The 19,513-nt window shown below is 37.5% G+C and overlaps 1 protein-coding gene across 1 annotated transcript in view; it reads left to right on the top strand.

Annotated features, from left to right (window-relative positions):
• The first annotated feature begins 7,894 nt into the window (after positions 1 to 7,894).
• Positions 7,895 to 19,513, top strand: part of C7 (complement C7) — a 57,668-nt gene continuing 46,049 nt past the window's right edge. Inside the window, exons 1-4 of the mRNA XM_060094320.1 lie at positions 7,895 to 7,900; positions 13,350 to 13,405; positions 15,205 to 15,280; positions 18,231 to 18,372. Coding sequence (XP_059950303.1) covers positions 7,895 to 7,900; positions 13,350 to 13,405; positions 15,205 to 15,280; positions 18,231 to 18,372 — 280 coding nt within the window. The remainder of the gene's footprint in view (positions 7,901 to 13,349; positions 13,406 to 15,204; positions 15,281 to 18,230; positions 18,373 to 19,513) is intronic.

The raw sequence follows: 19,513 nt of genomic DNA on the forward strand, positions 1-19,513 counted from the left end.
ATATCAAGGAACTATACCAGCAGTGCATTAAAGTGAAGATCTATGAATCACCAGATCTACCTTGCATCCAGACCATCCTTTTGCCCCTGGTGCCCATGAAGCATTTCAATAAGATTCCTGTTTCTATCATGGCTCTGTGTATCATCACAATATACTCCGGTTCCTTCAAACAAAAGAACCAACAAACAAGCAGACATACAAAAGACAGAGCATCTTTAGGATGCTTATTTTATTGCACTGTGAATAAAAAAGTAATAGCAGCTAACAAAATAAAATTAAATAATTTAAAATTTCTTTTGCGAATAAGTAATGCATTCATTAACATATTAAAAATATAAGCAAGTATAAGGTGTAAAGTCTTAGTTCCATCTCTTTTTCAATCTAACCTGTTTCCATCTTTTCACCTTGTGAGTGAAAAATGTTGTTGTCGGTAAACAAAGGATGTTGCAGCCACCAAGCCAGCAGCCACTGCAGCCACTCCCAACTGTGCACCCTGAGGGGATTCAGGATGGAGAAAAGCAGGATACTAAGGTGCACGACAAAGGAATGATTTCAGTGAGCCCAGACTCTTGCATCTTCCCATACACAGAACAGCGCTAAATTCAGTAACTTGAGATGTCTGGTTTTCTTCATTAACAGTAATCTTTTGATGGTCCAGCTGTCTGGTTTCTGTTGCAAAACTCCTGTATATCCTGGCTGCCCCCTGCCTCCTTGGAGCAGTGCCTGAGAGTGCTCTGGGAGGCTGTCTTCCAGGCTTAAGCCCTTAGAAGATCCTCTGAATAAAACGTAATTCTCCACTTCTAGGTTGTGTTTTTTTTTTTTTTCCAGTCAACAACCTAGTCCCCTTCTCCATGTATCCCTTGTCAGATAATAATTTTTATTAGTTTCTCATGTATCCTTTCAGAGTTTCTTCATGCAAATACAAAGAAGTATGAAAGTATTCTTTTTGAATTAATTGTTTAAACTTTTTTCTTCTGTTTTATTAAGATATAATTGACACACAGCACTGTATAGGTTTGAGGTGTACAGCATAATGATTTGACTTACGTACATGATGAAATAATTATCACAATAAGTTTAGTGAACATCCCTCATCTCATATAGATATAAAATTAAAGAAACAGAAAAAAAATATTTTTCCTTGTGATGAGAACTCTTAGAATGGACTTTCTTAACAACTTTCATATATAACATAGAGCAGTGCTGATGATCAAAGGGGATAACTACCCAAGGTGGATGAAAATCATCTGGGTACATAGACCAAAGTGAAGCGCAGTCCACTTCCACAGCTGGTGCAGAGCTCTGCTCCTGACTTTCCCTGGGCACTCAGTGAGCCCCACAAACCCAAAGAAGCGCCATTGCACCTGGGGATGGTGCAGAGACCCCCTCCCCCAAATGTATTCTTATTCTCCTTCATCCTTTTTTTTTTTTTTTTCCGGTACACGGGCCTCTCACTGCTGTGGCCTCTCACGTTGCGGGGCACAGGCTCCAGACGCACAGGCTCAGCGGCCATGGCTCACGGGTCCAGCTGCTCCGCGGCATGTGGGATCTTCCCGGACCGGGGCACGAACCCGTGTCCCCTGCATCGGCAGGCGGACTCTCAACCACTGCGCCACCAGGGAAGCCCCTCCTTCATCCTTTTAACTCCAAAGTAACTTATTGGTCTGTATCTTTCTTTTTCTTCTTAACAGTGTATTTTGTAGATCTTTCCATATCAGTGCATAGAAAACTTCTTCAGTTTTTTTTAATAGCTGCAAAATATTTCTTTTAATGCGTATACTGTACAAGTTACTTAACCAATCCACTGCTGATGAATATTTGGGTTGTCTCAAATCTTTTGTATGCTAGCTCACACTTATTGGACTAAGCTTACTATATTCCAGGTGCTGTCTAATTGCTTTACTCGGGTTCATTAATATAACAACCCTTTGAGTTAGATAATATTATTTCCACTTTTCAGATAAGGAAACAAGAGGATTAAAGAGGCTAAGCAACATGCTCAAGATTTGAACAAAGACTGTCAACCTTTAGAGCACATATTTGTACTAGTGAAACAAAACTAGTACCCTTTATTGCTTTCGGGGAAGTCCTACTTTTAAGGAAAAGTCTCTAGTTATGTGTTTATAACTGTTTTCCATTGGTTTCTAAGATTTTGTCACAAACATTTGAAAAATTTGTACAATTCTGGATTTTACTCCTTTCCACCACTCATTCTTTACTCTTTCTTGACCTGTGGAGTATGTAATGATGAATCTGATATCAAAATATATCTGTTTAAAGACAGTTTAAGGAGGTAGTGTTTAAAATTATGGGACAGACTGACATTTTCTGAAAGTGATTGATTTTTATTTTAGGGTATAATATACTGAAGTCTTAGTCTGAGGAAAAAAAACCACCTTTTTTTACTTGGGCACCACAAGGTTAAAGTGAAGAGCAAATAAATGACCTTGCCCTTTGATATTCACACTTCCTCTGCAGGATTTTACCCAATACAGTTGTAGAGCCACGGAAATCTTTCGTATCTGCTTTCTCAGAGCTGTTTGACTTCATTCAAATATAAACCAAATGAAATGTTTTTTAGACTTGCAGGCTCCTGCCACGTACTGCAAAGAACTGAAAAACCCAGATGATAGCTAGAAACCCAAACAAATCCGGGTCCTCTCCTAAAGCTAGCAAGTGCCTGCCACTATTGAAAACCATCATGACAAAATGTCTTATCGCCTCCCGATTGTCATTTGATCCTTGCCGTCTGCAGCCATCAGGACCACCAGGGCAAAGATGTGTCCAGTGTTGTAAAGGGCAAGGACATCTTGCCTAAAAGGGAAGTGTGAAGCCCTGTTCATACTACTTAATCTATTTAAACCTAAAACAACATTCTTATGAAGGAATTGATGCCAGCAGAGAATACTCATCTAGTGACCTCACTTTAATGCACAAGCGTAAGCTGTGACAGAGTGAGAGAGTGGCATGGACATATATACACTACCAAACGTAAGGTAGATAGCTAGTGGGAAGCAGCCGCATAGCACAGGGAGATCAGCTCGGTGCTTTGTGACCACGTAGAGGGGTGGGATAGGGAGGGTGGGAGGGAGGGAGACGCAAGAGGGAAGAGATATGGGAACATATGTATATGTATACCTGATTCACTTTGTTATAAAGCAGAAACTAACACACCATTGTAAAGCAATTATACTCCAATAAAGATGTTAAAAAAATAGGAAAGTAAAAATTATACAAATAATATTGGAATAAAATGTCCTATTAGAAAAAAATTAATGCACAAATCACAGTATTTAGGTGTAATGATAAAGGTGTGATGATAAAGCATTAACAATAATTATTTTGCTGCAATCTTCCTTTAGCTAAGTCATTGCCTACCATTTTGCTTTCTCAAACTATTCACACAGTGACATTTTAATGGAAAAAGAGATACCATCCGGAGTACTTATTAGCTTAACAAACCCTTGACTGGGAGCCTAAGAAGATTCTATGTTTCTCATTCCCTCTGAGTGGTTTAACTCCAGAGCCTAACGCCATTGTTTAACTCAAGGGACTGGAGCATGCTTGCCACTAGGGGGTGCTGTTGCTTCTTTACTCCAGCCTCTGGCGGTTTCAATTCTGACCTTACCAGACTTAACAGAAAAAAGGAGTGTGTTCCTCGTAAGCCCCCAGAGCTCCTCGTATGCCCCCAGAGTAAGTGGAATCTGTTGGAACAATTCAGAACAAAACAAAATAACTAGTAAATGAAATAGACTTGTTAAAATGTTTTCTAGTATCTCTCCGAGATGGACCAGAACAGCTTCTTGATATCATCAGTGGTCTAATAGTTTCATTAGGGTCTGGGGACAGTAACAGTTTTTGAAGTGCTACTTCAGGAAGTGGGGACTAGTGGGGAACAGGGAGTGTGTCTCTGCAGAAGGGGAGAGGACTGGGTCCTTGCAGACTCTTCCACAGTCTGGCCGAAATCTGCTTCCCCTTCTACTGATTCAGTGTTGGCTCAGACACAATTTGCCAAAGCCTGTCACATGTACCAGTTTTGGGGGTTGTTAAAAATAAAAGTTCTGGGACTTCCGTGGTGCTACAGTCGTTAAGAATCTGTCTGCCAATGCAGGGGATACAGGCTTGAGCCCTGATCTGGGAAGAGCCTACGTGCCACGGAGCAACTGACCCTGTGCGCCACTACTACTGAGCCTACGTGCCACAACTACTGAGCCCACATGTCACAACTACTGAAACCCGTGCACCTAGAGCTCATGCTCCGCAACAAGAGAAGCCACTGCAATGAGAAGCCCGCGCACCACAACTAAGAGTAGGCCCCCCTCCCCGCAACTAGAGAAAGCCTGCGCGCAGCAACAAAGACCCAACGCAGCCAAAAATAAAAAATTATTAAAAAAAAAAGAAAGAAAAAGAAAAAAATACAAGTTCTGTGGTAACATGAATTTGGGAAATTCTGGTTTGAAAAAGTTTTGCTTGCTGTAGAACTTTCATAACATTTAATTGACATTACCCTGTACATTGCATTTTGTGAATATAAGGCTGGGCATTTGCTGGGGGTAGATACTCTAACAGTGGTTCTCAGTGGAGGGTGGTGATTTTGCCTCCAGGGGACATTTGACATTGTCTGGAGACATTTTTGATTGTCATGACCGGGGAAGGGTGTTATAGCCATCGAATGGGTAGACACCAGTGAGGCTGCTGACCGTCTATGCACAGAACAGCTCCCCACCCTCCCCCCACACCCCCCCAACCCTCCCACCACTCCACCAACAAAGAATGATCAAGCCCAAAAGGTCAGCAATGCAGAGATTGAGAAACCCTGCTCTATAACATACACAGCTTGTTACACTCATTCAACCACGAAATTAATTATCTCTTCCTGAATTGTCTTGTAGGACTAGAGTGGAAAATCTGTGGGGAAACTTTGCCTTCAGTTTATCCACAATGTTTTAATTGCTGCGTGGTGTGGGCTTCCCTTAATACTTCTCTTTGACCTCCATGTGGCACTTGTCTTTGTTGACTGGCCGTTCCTTGAAATTCCCCTCAATTGGCTTGACAATGAATTGTTTTGGTTTTCCTTCTTCTGTAACCTCTCTCCCTCATGCCAAGATATTTTGTCCCAAAGAGATCTACATTTCCAGTTATGTGTTAGATATTTTCTTCAAAATAAAAATGTCCCTTTTCTAAAACTACCTCTTTCTCATCAACTTCTTATTTCCCCCTTCATTAATTTGTTCTTAAATTCTTCCAATTTTCTCAGTCAATCTGATATGTGATTATGTTTAATCACTAAGTCTGGTGAATCCTCTGGTCCATCGTCTTTCTCTTCTCAAATGAGGCCTTGATTGCCCCTTGTCTGATTACTGAAATAAATTCCAAATCACACTTCCTGTTTCCCCTCCTTGTCCTTTCCATGTAGCCTGCACGATACCAGTGTTTAAATCATCCTAAAACATCACTTTGATTCTTTCCTTAAAACTTCCAGTGAGCGAATTCCCATTGTCCTTTGAATAAAGTCTACACAACTTTTTCCGGCAGTCAAATTTCCCACAGTGTGGCTCCCACCTATATTTGAAACCTTTGTTCCAATGGCTCCTCCATTGAAATTCCAGAAAGAAAAAACTGTTCATATGAGAGCAAAGCTGTGGAGAGGGGCAAGTGCAAAGCACTTGGTGAAAGGAAGTTTTTGTAAACTTTTTAGATTTAATTTCTGGCATACAATCTCTGGAAGCCAAACAATGCAAGTTCTAAATTATCGCAGATACATCTGTATGTGTGTGACTCATCCTCTAGACTAAGGAAACTCTATAAATGGGCTACTATGATCTTTACAGCATGTAAACGATGAAAATAAAGAAGGATGTTGCTCAAGCCTCCCATCTGTCAAAGCCCCTAGCCTATCATGTTATGCAACCTTTGTAAATATTTGTTGAATTTAGAATGAACAAATTAATGAGTGCATGCATGAATGCATTCATGAAAAACTACTGTGGCAGGTGCTGGTGGTGTCCTGACTATATCTTACAAATACTGAAAATACCTGCAACTTTCTACTGGAAGTCTTTTTTTTCTTTCTTTCCTGGGTACGGATGTGTTCTCAACCTATCCCCAGTTCAAGCTGGAAGTGTCAGAGAGTTGATGAGTCCAGAAGCCACCCTTAACCAATGATAAACAGGGTGTTGGTAAATATAGCCTTACCTCCTTGTTGGAATAACTCTGAGACGTGCTCTTCAGTGTCTCCCAGATTTCCTCATTGGGACTGAGCTATAATTGCCTCAGTATCTTGCATGTTAAAGTACCTTGTATTGACTTCCTTTCCTTCCCAGTCTCACTTTCTTATCCCTCAGCAGTGCTTTCTAGGATCAATTCACTTCACAAAACAACCCCCAAAACACAAGAAACCCCAAACCAAAAAAACTGAAAAAAAAAAAAAAAACTACTTGCAATTGAATTCTTGTCTCAGATCTGCTTCTGGGGGAACCCAAACTAAGACAGCCACTGAATGTGGAATTGTACATTGAGTGCTTAAGGAGAGTCCATGACATCTGGAATTCATGCAACTGGAGTTGAATTTAAAAAAAGAACTCTTTGAGGAATCAGACATCATCTTCTCTGTGGCAAATTTTTTTCTCACACAAAGCACTAACACTTTGAACAAAAGATGTGGAAGTATTTTCTCTGGAAGACCACCATTAATTTATAAAAGGAGGTTGGGGGTCGTTCTTTATTATTCAAATTTTTTGGATATAAAAAGAAAAAATATTAAAACGGGAAAATATTCAAGAAATGGAATGTTTAGTTATAAAATTACTCTCAGTTCAAATTTCCTTTCCTCCTTCACACGTATGTCACTCCTACCCATAATGCCCTAACAGCAAGTTTCAGAATATTTGGCCAAACCATGCAAATAAAACTGTAGCTCACAAAAAACCAAAACCAAAACCAAAAACAACAACAACAACAACAAAAACTGTAGCTCAACTTTAATAGAAAATCTGAAACCTTGCAAAAATGCAGCCTTTTGTGAAATCTATGAAAGTGATGTTGGAGAAATGCTAGAATCAATGCAAAGCCATGGAAAGTGAAGATCTGGCAGAATAAGACAAGGCAACTGAAGAAGAGAACATAGACATGGTTGATGACTGTGACAAGAACTTTCCAACAGAGTGATCTGAATATCATAGGATTAAGGGCTGTTCTTGGGGAAATTAGTGATGCCTTTAAATATGTTTGCAAAAAAAGATGCTCTTTTTGATCATTCAATGATCATTTGATCATTGAAAGTCAAGTATGAGGGATGTGCATTATATTGTGTTAGGATATATATATTTTGGGGGTATTCCACTCCAGAATGTTCCACTTACATTTTGAGTGACAGAATTGCATTTAAATTTTTTCTTCCACAAAGTGTTTAATCTCAAAGTCTGCTATATAACACCCTTTTAGAGAATCATGAAAACATCTGCTTAGCGTGGTAGATTGAAACAGGAAGGAGGCTTATCCCTTGCCTTACACAGAGTCTCCTTTGGTTGAAAATCACTTAAACACTGAAGTGAGAACATTTGTTGCTTTTCTTGATTTACAGATGTTTTCTCAGAACTACACTTCCAAACAGTCCCAGCTGACTGTAGCTAAGGCCTGGGTAAATTGATAAGATGCATCTGGTTTCAAGACACAGACTAAGTACAGGGCAGGCTCTCTGTGTCCCCAGAGAACCTGGTTGGGGTCACAGCTAAGTCTTGGAACCATTTGCTCTATATATGAGTGCCAAGTGAATCCCCAGCAGGGAGAGACAGCCGGGGAGTAGACTGCTGGGCTCTTCCTCCTGTTGAAAATTCACTGGGCACTGGAGGAGGAAATTTTCCTTCTGTCTTCTGCCCTGAATGCTTTTCCAAACATGAAGGTAAGATAACTTCATTATTTTTGTGAACGAAACTAACTCAAAAGGGAGTAAGGCTTAACTTAAGTAACTAAAAAAAAAAAAAAAAAAACATGGGAAAATAGGAAAGAGAAATCTCCGAGGGTGACTTTAAAAAAACCCTTAATTAAATATAGTTAACAATTCAGCCAAAGTGAATTTGTTTTTCCTTTCTTGCAGTTAATTTATTGGTTTAGAGGTCTGGGAATCAGAGATTGGAGACAATGTTTATGAAAGTCCCAAGAAAGCCATTAAGAAATAAAATACAATAATACAATTGTTATTCCTTAGGGAAAAATTCCCTCCCACGGATTTTGTTTGTTCGATTTGGAGTCATGTAATGAACCCCCGTGATCTGACTTATCTAAGAGCTTTATAGAAAAGTGAATTTGGAGACTTGCAACTTTAGAGTTTGGAATCTGGAGGAGAAGATAAGGCTTGTGAGAGTAGAAGATACAGATAAATGGAATGAAACTAAAGGTTTACCAAAAACACATATTGGTCTAATGGAAAATGGCCAAATGTTAAGGAAAAAGGAATGCAGGACTGAAGACAGAAATCACTATCATAGACTAGAATTCTGATGCAAAAATAAGTTGAACCTGCTATTACAATTTTATTATTGCAGAGGTTTGTATTTAAACTTTAAAAAATTTACATTATAATGCTGGAACAATAATTTCTCAGCCCTGTCAGCTGCTAGATTGCTTTTGTCATCACTATGCCACCGATTTGCAATACTGAATCTACGCTCACTTTCCAGGGCCTTTGGAGGCGGAGTGAGAGGTGCGTCTTGAGTAACTCATGGGTGAAATTACATTTAATTAAGTTATTGAAAATTACACACAAATCATAAAATTAATTTGTTTAATGTTATGATGTTAGAATGTCAAGTAACCATACAAAGTTAGAATTGTGATATAATCTAATCTCTATCACTCTGTCTTGTATTTTTATTTAAAAATTTAAAATGCTTGTTAGCTCAAAAAGAATAGGATGCATTTCCTAGAGTCATCTAGCTAGTATACTTTCTCCTAATATTTGTATTAACCATCAATCAATTTCCTTACTTATTTTATGATGAGACATCTTAATAATTGTTTTGTGCTTAAAGAGGGATCATTGATTATTATGACATTTTTCTGCTGGGGTAACATATTTACTTTTATCTTTCAGTTGGTTGATAAAATATCAACAAATAAATGCTTTCTTTGTGAGTTGCATGCAGTGTTCTCACCTATATTTGAAAGTAGAGATTCATATTTTTACAGTAAATCTGAAGGGTATGCTTTTCTGATACATTTCAGAGAAGGTAAACTTAGGCTATGAAGACACCACGAGAAATGGTTTTCAGGTCTGGCCTTTTAAGAGGGAGTATTCTTTTTTCTCCCCCGAGGCCCCCCCCCGCCCCCACCATTCATGTGAACTAAATTCAGAGAGGTGGTCCCAGAATTCTTTTCATTCTCTTTGTATCCCTTGGATAGGAGATAACTGGGTCTGAAGTGTTTCAAGACTTTAGAGCAAAAAGTGTTTCCCTCTGAGCTGGCTGTGGTCCAGACCTTCACTTTCTCTTCCGTGGACTGAGATGAACCTGGGGTTTGTAAACTTAAAGCATGATTCACATGGTGCTGGGATGTGGTCAGGCACAGTGATGTCTCAGATGAGGGCTTTTCTGCTTCCTCGCCACACCCAGAGCTGATCTGATGTTATCAGATGTCTTCTGTCAAATATACTGTGATGGTGTTTGTGCCTTTAAAACATGTCTTTTTCCATATTGTAATACTACCATCTTGGCAAAAATAAGTTCAAAGAAAAGATAATATCAATTATTTCTCCACTCAGAGATAACCACTATTAACATTTTAATCTTTCTTTTCAGACTTTTATATGAGCATGTACAAAATATATTTTATGAAATTGCTATCAATCTAGATCTGAATCTTTTTAATCACTATATCATAAGCATGTTCTCCTGTCATTGTTCAATCTATAATGTGCTTCTAATGGCTACAAAGTACTCATATCATATTATTGTGCCCTTTTGCATTTCTTTATCGCTAGAAGTGTTGCAAATTGATGTCTATTTCTGATAAAGATGTAAGTAAATTGATTTTAAAATCTACCTTCTTCTTCATCTGTTTGGTGCCCTATGTTCTAAATTTATTGATCAAAATATTAGGACATGCTAAGAAATTAGATTTGATTTTTTCATACTTTTTTCTCTTGGAATTTGGATATTTGGAACCCAGTATGTGCTATAGAAATTAATATTTTATTTTTTTTACCTCAAATGGGCTCATGGTTCAACAGACAAATGTAAAAGACCAGATATGGAGAAATTAGAAGCATAGAGACAATGGTTGTAGCTGGAACACTTTAGAGGAAGGAGGTAGAGCTAATGCTCATTCAGTCATAAGAAAGAAGAGAAGAGAATTCTGGGAAATGTAGTCCCAGCTTAGCTACATTACACACTGCAAAGATACAATATCTTTTCAACCAAACAATTCTTTTATAGAGTTAATTCAGATGTATGTTTATGTCTGTCATTAATTTTTTTATTAATTTGTAATTGTTCTATCTTGTCCATTTGATGAGATACTCTTTCCAAAGGCAAGGAATGATAACTGCTTCATTTTCAAGTACTCAGCTAGCAAATTTTCAAGACATTCTTTTGGTTAAGAGATTCAGCTTGTATAACTCATGAACTTGTGATAAGCAGATCTTCATGGGTTATAATATGTATACAAGGAAGATGGTGGCAAAGTTATCTTTTCTGATGAAAAAGTATATCCCTTAAAACTTCGTTGACATTTAAAAAATATGTAATAGAATGTTAAAATGGATTTTTTCACGATGTCTGTTTTGCCTGAGAGTCAAAGGCCAATAATAATTAGGTGTTCAATACCCTCACATTTTAAAGTGAGATATTGTACATTCAATTCAGTATTACTGCAATACCAAAAGAGTAGCTCTAAATTTGTTTGGTGACCCTTTGGCAATCTCCATCCTCAAAAGTATGCAATATTCTGTCCCTTGGAGCATGAGGGTGTATAGGGAATGATACGCTACTCACATTTGAGAAAATCTAAAGGCATAGGCTGGTTCACTGCCCTGTGGTTAGCAAGTAAGTCAACACAGCAGTATTGGTTACATCCTGACATCCAGAATTTGACAGGGCAAGGATGTGTGCAGGTATCCCATGGACCAGATGTGGACCTTTAGAAAGGGGCCAGACTTGGGTTGTCAGGGACTCTGCCTAGGAGGCGCCTGCAGGATGAAGCAACCCCAGAAGACAGCATCAGGAAGCAGGCACTGGTGAGACTCAAGAGAGCTGAACAAAGAGACGAATCATTTGTGCCAGAGAACAGTGGTTGTAGATTCCCAAAGGAGGGATATCCAGAGAATGACAAAAACACCATGAGAGATAAAGAATTGGCATTCAAACATCCAACACACCCTGATTTACCATCACTAGACTCCAGCTGCATCGGGCAGGCAAGATCCTTTTGGCTCTTGCCCCTCTCACTCGTGCTGCGCTGACTCTGGAGAAGACAGGCACCCTGGGGAGGTGGGGAAGAGAAGAAGGAGAATAAAGCAGAGGAATTTTGAAGTGGACCCCACCCCTCCCGCAGGACCTGGGAGTAGGATAGACATTTAAAATTGGATGATACATTGAAATTTGACTGTTAGATTGTTCCAGAATGCCTGGGAGTGACTAAAAAAGCTATGAGAAATGGAAAAAAAAAAAGAAAAGAAAAGAAAAGAAAAAACAAACAAACAAACAAACAAACGAAAAAGCTATGAGATAGGCTGGCCCAAGGGCAGGAAAAATGAGTTGACATAGTACAAAAAAAGACATATTGTTGAAAAGAAACAACCCACTGCAGTTTATAATTAAAAAAAAAAAAAACACCCCAACGTTTAAAAGGTGTTACTTTCCATTATGTGCTTCACGAGTTTGTTGAAAAATCAGAAAAGTATCCATAGCCTCTCCCACCATTGTTCACGTTTCCAGGGTGCCCACAGCTGTTTTTTAGCCTAAAAAATCTGTCAGGCTGTAAAAGGCAGAAGTAGGCAACTAGGATTTTACAACTGAAAAAAAGATACCTAATAAGAGGATGGGTGATCTAGGAAGGTGAGTAGAAGGGTCTGGAAAAAATGTTGGGAAGCCATTCCACAGCTACCCTGAGAGAAAAGAGGTTTGGGGAGATCAAGAGAAGAGAAAGAACATTGGCCTGGTAAAATGTGAGGTAAGATGATTTAAGGACTTTTTTGCTGGGTTATGACTTGAATGTGTTTGATATTTTTAAAGAATCTCCAGTACAGATTTGAATTGCATTTCCTTTCACCTTGAGTTGTCAAAGTAGGAAAATACATAGAAATGAAAATAAAATAATAAAAGTCACCTATGATTTCACAACCAGAAATGAACTATTCTTTGTTATATTTCTTTGTAGATTTGTTTTCAATACACATTTGATTTTCAAACAAAATGTAATCACATTTTACATACAATTTCATAACCTGTCGGATGCTCAATATTTAGGCTGCTGCTATCACATGAATGTGATTATAAAAGGCCTCTGTGGTGTTTTAAAGACTGAAGGAACCACCTGCAGAACTAAAGATTGTGATGAGTATCACGGCACCTCTGGCTAGGAATGTACCTCCACTTTTGATTTTTCCATTTAGGAAGCTATTTCTCTTTTAGCTTCTCAGCCCATGGAACTGTTCTTCTTTCCAGACTTTCTCTTCTCTGGTGCCCTCATGGGTACCAAAGTTAGAGAGGAGAGTGGAGTAAGGAATTAAAAGATGATGGGACCCTAAAGAAATGTTTGTGAACATTTAACTCTGGGGAGTCTTTTCAATTTATTTGTCAATGACATCACCTAGCCACTAGTTGTCTTTCCAGAAATGTATAATGGGAAATGAACTCAAGAGAAATGTATTAGAGATTTCCCTGGTGGTGCAGTAGTTGAAAATCTGCCTGCCAATGCAGGGGACACGGGTTCGAGCCCTGGCCTGGGAAGATCCCACATGCCTCAGAGCAACTAAGCCCGTGTGCCACAGCTACTGAAGCCCGCGTGCCTAGAGCCCATGCTCCGCAGCAGGAGAAGCCACCACAATAAGTCCACACACCGCAATGAAGAGTAGCCCCTGCTCTCCACAACTAGAGAAAGCCCATGTGCAGCAATAAAAGACCCAATGTGGCCACAAAATAAATAAATAAATAAAATAATTGTTTTAAATTTTTATTTAAAATGAAAACTTAAAAGTCAAGCTTTTAAGTTTTAAGTCAAGGCTTCTCCATGGTTGTTTCACTCTTTCTATTCCCAACTCACAAATCTTGACTTGTACAAATCTATTCACTTTTGACTCATTAAAGCAATGCTAACTAAAATATTGCTTTATTGTTTTTTTTTCCCCCTCCTAGGCAATAAGTTTATTCTTCTTGGTGGGATTTATAGGAGAGTTCCAAGTTTTTTCAAGGTGAGAATTTTTTGGATTGTGTGTGGAAATCATTAACAATTATTTCTTTTATTTTAAGGAAATTCTTAAGTATGGTCTGATTTTTACATTGTAGCCTGAGCATGTTTAACCCTTCAACACTTTTTTTCTTTCCCTTTTTTAGAAAAGGCAATTATAGAGAAAGCATGTTTTATTCTTATTCTTATTTTACTTTATTTTATTCCCTGTAAGGAAGAAACCTGAAGACTAAAAACACCTCAAGGTTTCCTGCTTCTCCCAGTACCATGGTTTTACCTGCAAATCAGGGAATGGCAGCTGACTTACACATCTTAGAGCAGAATTTGATTTTTAAATGTAATCTTTGCAAAATAGTCTTTGGGATTTTAAAAGTTGAGAGTTTTTTTAAGAAAATAGGTTTATCTGCTCTTGAGACCTGGAAAAAAGCCAGCATCATTTACTCACGGCCTTGCTTTGCTTTCACTGTCTGATGGGAGGGGACCAGGTCGGCTTACCTCATTGAACTGTCAGAACATGTGTCTGGAGTTGTGCCAGTGACTGGGACACAGAGGAGCTAGAAGGTACTGAGAGTAGAGGGGGTGATTGAGATCTTGAAAGAGTTGATTTCAATGCAGGTGTGATAAGGGCTCTGTGAGGGGACTGGACAGGTGCACAGAGGAGGTGAGGCCAAGCGAGCTTCCCTTCCTAAGCCTCGGTGTTTGGAGAAGGCCTCTGCCTGTCTCTGGGAGACAAAATAGACACATAGCATTAAGTTCAGATTGTTTAAAGGTCAAAAACACTAAGGCCTTTGGATCATTGATGCCATATCAAGACTACAGGTTAGCAAGATTAGCCCCATAAGGGCACCTGAGCCACAAACGGGACTCCTTATCTGCAGCACCTGGCAGTGCTATGCTTAACTAAGCAGGAATCACCTTGACCTGAGATGTCTCCCAGATTAGGAGTGTACTCAAAGTCCAGAAAGCAGGAGTCCTGGTTCCTCTACGCCTTGCAAAGTGTGGTTTTAGGGAAGGCTTCCTTAATCTCTTTGGACTAAGCAACATGACCTCTTGGACACAGCCAGAGTTAAGCATTGTAAGAGAGTCAACTTGCCATTTTCCACGTGTATGTTATTTGGGTGGAATCCTTTGAGCTCAACTTGACCTTACTGTACTTGGGTGTGTGCTTGAGAAGTGACCTAAATAAACAGGGGGAGCACGTAAAACTAAATTCTCGTCCATTTAGCCTTTGCCAGATTTTGGTTTCCTACTTCTCATATGGTCGTTTTAGAGCTTGTTGTCTCTCAGTTAAATTTCTGTATAGCTCTTCAATTCATCATCCAAAATCCCATCAAAGGCCATAATACCTTCCTTCTATATGTTCTCACTTAGCCTCCCAACTTTGGACACTCTCTTATGTGTATTTCCACAACGCATTATACTGTACACATTTCTGTTAGGAAATCTATCTCATTAGCTATACTGTATAAAGGATCATGATTATATTATTGTGTTATGATTATTTGTTTACACATCTGTGTCTTCATCCTCCCCTCTACCAATTGTGAGTATCCTATCTCTTTTATGTTTATAGCTCTAGTGTCTAAACAGTGCCTGGTACATTCTAGATATTTCATAAATTATATTTAATAAATCTCTGAAAAAGTGAGTCCTTCCCACATATATTTTTTATATATGTTGGGATCCTCTTGGTACCTCTTAGAAAAAAAATTGTAAAGCAATTGTTGACTATTCTTGCCAATTTTTTGTCTTCTCTCCTACCTTTCTGTCGGCTTTATGATGGACAATTTGACACTATGACAGTGCCTCCTTGCCAGTCAATTGCCAGTGGGCTTCCTATGCCCCTTGGTCAGAATGCAATGGTTGTACCAAGACTCAGGTAGGACCATGTGAAAACTTTGTATTTACTATTTATATGTAGAAATAGCTTAGGTGTGGACACAATGGCATTAACTTTTGAATGTTGTTTTATTTTTTGAAAATGTAATTAGTAATTTTGAAAGGAAAAAGTATGATTTATTTCATACTTAATATTGTAATAAAATATTTCTGCATTCTCATTTTTCTTGCAGGACTTTTCTAAATCTTACATCTGAGCCTAGAAATATACATAGGAGAGACACTAAAAGCAACTCACTAACTCTTTCACTATCAGAGAAATAAGAATAGCATGAAATGAAGTTAGTAGATAATTCAAAATTTTATATTTACTGGATTCAACTTTTCTTTTCATTTGAAACAAACACTAAAGAGTAGCAAAATGGCTGCTTTGTTTTATCTAACTAATAGTGAATGACCATGGAAAGTCAAACATTTTTAAAGTTTAATACAAAAGTAATATAAATAAAATACCAGACTTGACTGGGAGATTATAGAGTACTTCTAAAAATGTCTGTTTTTTTCCTTATTATAAATTAATCATTGGAGAAAATGATTTATTGTTTTATAAATGAAATAAAATGGTTTATTTCTATTAAATAAAGAAAACACTACTTATAATTCTATCATTTAGAAGAAACCGATATGTCAGCATTTTAGTATTTATTCTTTCAATTTCTTTTCTTTTCTTTTTTATTCCATGTAAGCCCAGATCTGCTTTATTCTTTTTGAATAGCTACATAGCATTTTATTGTATGAATGTACATTTAAAAAATTTAATTAGAGTTCTATTGACTGGCATTTGGGTGTTTCCTCTATTTTCTTTCTATGTGCTTATGATTTTTAAAATAGGATTATTTGATCATTATTTTGTATTCTATTTTAACTTAACATTATTCTATCAGCATGAATTTTAACAGCTGAATTATGTTCCATTATATGTATATACCAGTCTTATGTATCCACTTCCTATTGTTTGAGATTTAGGTTATTTATATATTTTGTTATTATGAATAAAACTTTAGTGAACATTTTTACACATAGATATGTCTTTTTTCTGATAATCATCTTAGGATAAATTCCAGAAATACAATGTTGGTTTCAAAGGTTCTGAACATTTGAATGGCTAAATATATATATTTTTTGTATTGAGATACAATTGACATATAACATTATATTAGTTTCAGGTGTACAACATGATTTGATATTTGTAAAGTATTTTAAAGGTAGTTCAGTTTAGATAAAAATGTGCATTTAAAATCATTTTAAAATTATTAAAATAACAGAACCATATTATAGAAGATAACTTGTGTTTTAAAGCATCATCATTATCCTCATTTTCCAGCATTTATTTAGTATCTACATGAGGGGTATTTACAAAACGAGTTACACAAGTAACTAGGATTTGGTTTCTGGCAAATATAATATTAGATGACAACTCTGATTACAGGCAAACAGGTACATGCATAACAAAACAAAAGTCAAACAGACACCGACTTCAGAAAACATTTTTATAATTTAAAAACAAGTTAAGAAGGAACATTAGAGGTAGATGGAAGGTATTTTTCATATGAGTAATTTTTTTGAGTGGAGCTTATCATGCTTAGATTATAAAAACAGAATTTTCATCCAGAAGAAGACAAGTGAAAATGAAAAATGAGTCATAAGATCAGAATTTGACAGGTGAGAATGAGACCCTGAGAGCAGACAGCCATCAAGGTCATCCTGGTGTCTATGAGAAGGAAAACATTACTTATACGACAACACAATCTATGTTTTTGAACTTCAGAAAAGCACAATGTTACTAAGCCACATATAAGAGGTGTCTTCATCAATTGAATACAGAAACTAAAAACTTACTAAGAAACTGTACTGAGTTCCATTCCTCACTCATACTCCTCTATGACTCCTTTGCTTAGACACAGTGAAAGCCCCAGGCTGTTGCAAACCTGCTCAGAGTTCAACTTACATATCTGTGACCCTTGGTTCCAATTTAGGATGAATGAATAGATTCAACTTTGGTTTGTATATCTAGTCTTCCCTGTTGCTCAAGGTTTAAATTCTCTGGAATCTCAGATTTTGTCCATTTTTATTAACTGGTAAGAGTTGAGTATAGGAAGAGGCTTAAAAGATGCACCTTTGGTTGCCTTTGGGGAGGAAAAGGATTTTGCAGATCTTTCTTTTTGTTTAAACATTAGATACATGCCTTCATATTGAGTAACTTAGTTTTAGGATGAATTAGTTTTCTCATTTGCCTTAGAGATTTCCTAAAATTTTTTTCTACCCCGTCCTACCCCACCCCTCCCTAAGATAGGCCTTTGACATCTTTCCCATTTTAGAGGTCAGTAATTTTGGTTGTCCAGTAAAGTATCATTGTAGATGGACCTTCACCTGTGGACCACTTAGGCTTCTGTTTTGTAAATTTGACTTCCACGTTAGCATATATGTCTCTCTGGATTGTTTTGCCTCACCTTGCCTTCCTGAAGAAGGCTTAAGGTTCAGCTCAAATTAATTACCACCACTTTTCTAAAGGTTTCCCTTTACTCCTGTTCATCTTAACTTCCCTTCCCAATATGCTTACTCTTTCTCCAGCAAAATTCACTTCACCTTTTCTAATTAGCTCTTGGTACATTGCTTTGGCAAAAAATTAGTCATTTTGTGTTGTGATCTGGTCTATCCAGCATACTTTCTTAAAGATTCACTAAATTTTTTTTCATTCAACCCTAAGAGTAAATATATAACTGGGAGTGCTCTATAAATAATAACCCAAGTGTCACTGTACTCAAAGACAAGTGGGTTTCTGGGTGCATTGATTTTGTAGGCTTTATTTCTGTAGTACACCAGAACAATTTTACAAACATTATTTCTCCAATTGTATTAATTTATCCCAGATTTTATTTCTCAGATAAAGGAAACTGGAGATATTGAAAAGCTATTTGGTTTGTATTTAGACTCGCAGGCGGTCAGTTGCTGTTTATGGGCAGTATGGCGGCCATCCCTGTGTTGGAAGTGCTTTTGAACCACAATCGTGTGAACCTACACGAGGATGTCCAACAGAAGAGGGATGTGGAGAACGTTTCAGGTGTTTTTCAGGTATTTGCTTCCCATAGGTTCGGCATGCAGAGTGTAAGTTCAAATGCTATTTGTTTAATTTGCTCAGTATGTATTTGTTGAATTGTACTGCATTTATATTAGCCTATAAATTAATTTTCCCACAAATCAGTTGGATTTTGATTGGCATATTAGTTACACACTCAACTGTCATTCTTTTAAATGCATGGGTGTTGTCTGGTAATAAAGGTGGGGATACTCTTTGCTTCTTTGAAAAAGAAATATGGCTATTGACAGACCCAAGCAGTTCTTGACATTGCATTTTTGGTGAAGATGTGGAATGAGTCTGGAATGAAGACTGAAATTGGGCAAAAACAATATTACTGCCCAAATTATTTTTATGTTTACAAGAAAAGCAACTCTAATTAGCTAATCAAGGAGCAATACGGGTCATCTCTATTCATGGGGAAATGAAACAGTTTTGGATTGAATAATATTTGACTTATTGTCTATGTTGCACTTGTGCAGAAAGGTTAATTCAACAACTTTTAGCAAACATTTATTATTCTTGTTATGTTCCAGATACAGAAATGAGGGTTGTGGATGTACGATGAAACACATAGCCTCTTCCCTCAAAATTCTTAAAGTTTTATGGGCAAAATAGTACATAAATATTTCCTGTGTTAGACATGTTTTTCAGCAATACCTGTCAAACTCCTATTGTACTTTCAAAACCCAAATCAGATGACACTGCCTTAGGGAGACCTACCCTAAACGCCCAACTGATAGAGCTATTTAACAGATTACTTTTCTGTGTTCTCTATGTGCATTGTATCATCTGTAATCTGAAGTATTTGTTGCCCTGGATATCTTTTGGTAGACTGAACTCCTTGAAGGTGTGTATTATATTTCTTTTATTTTTGCATCTGGAGTGTGTGGTACATAGTAGAATCTCAACAAATGTTTGCTGCATTGGATCAAGTGGACAGTATAGTGGGATGTGCTATCAGGACAGTTTTGTGCCATGCATACTATAAGGGCACAAATGAAGGGCATACATTGTAGCTTGTGGGGCAAGGGTGGTTTCTGAGAGGAGGTAATGTGTGATTTGATTTTTGAAGAACTGTAGGTGCAAAGCCAGTGGAGATGGCAAAAAAGTTTGGTCTTTGATTTATGTAAATGA

The sequence above is a fragment of the Mesoplodon densirostris genome, chromosome 3, assembly GCF_025265405.1.
Source record: "Mesoplodon densirostris isolate mMesDen1 chromosome 3, mMesDen1 primary haplotype, whole genome shotgun sequence".
NCBI lineage: Eukaryota > Metazoa > Chordata > Mammalia > Artiodactyla > Ziphiidae > Mesoplodon > Mesoplodon densirostris.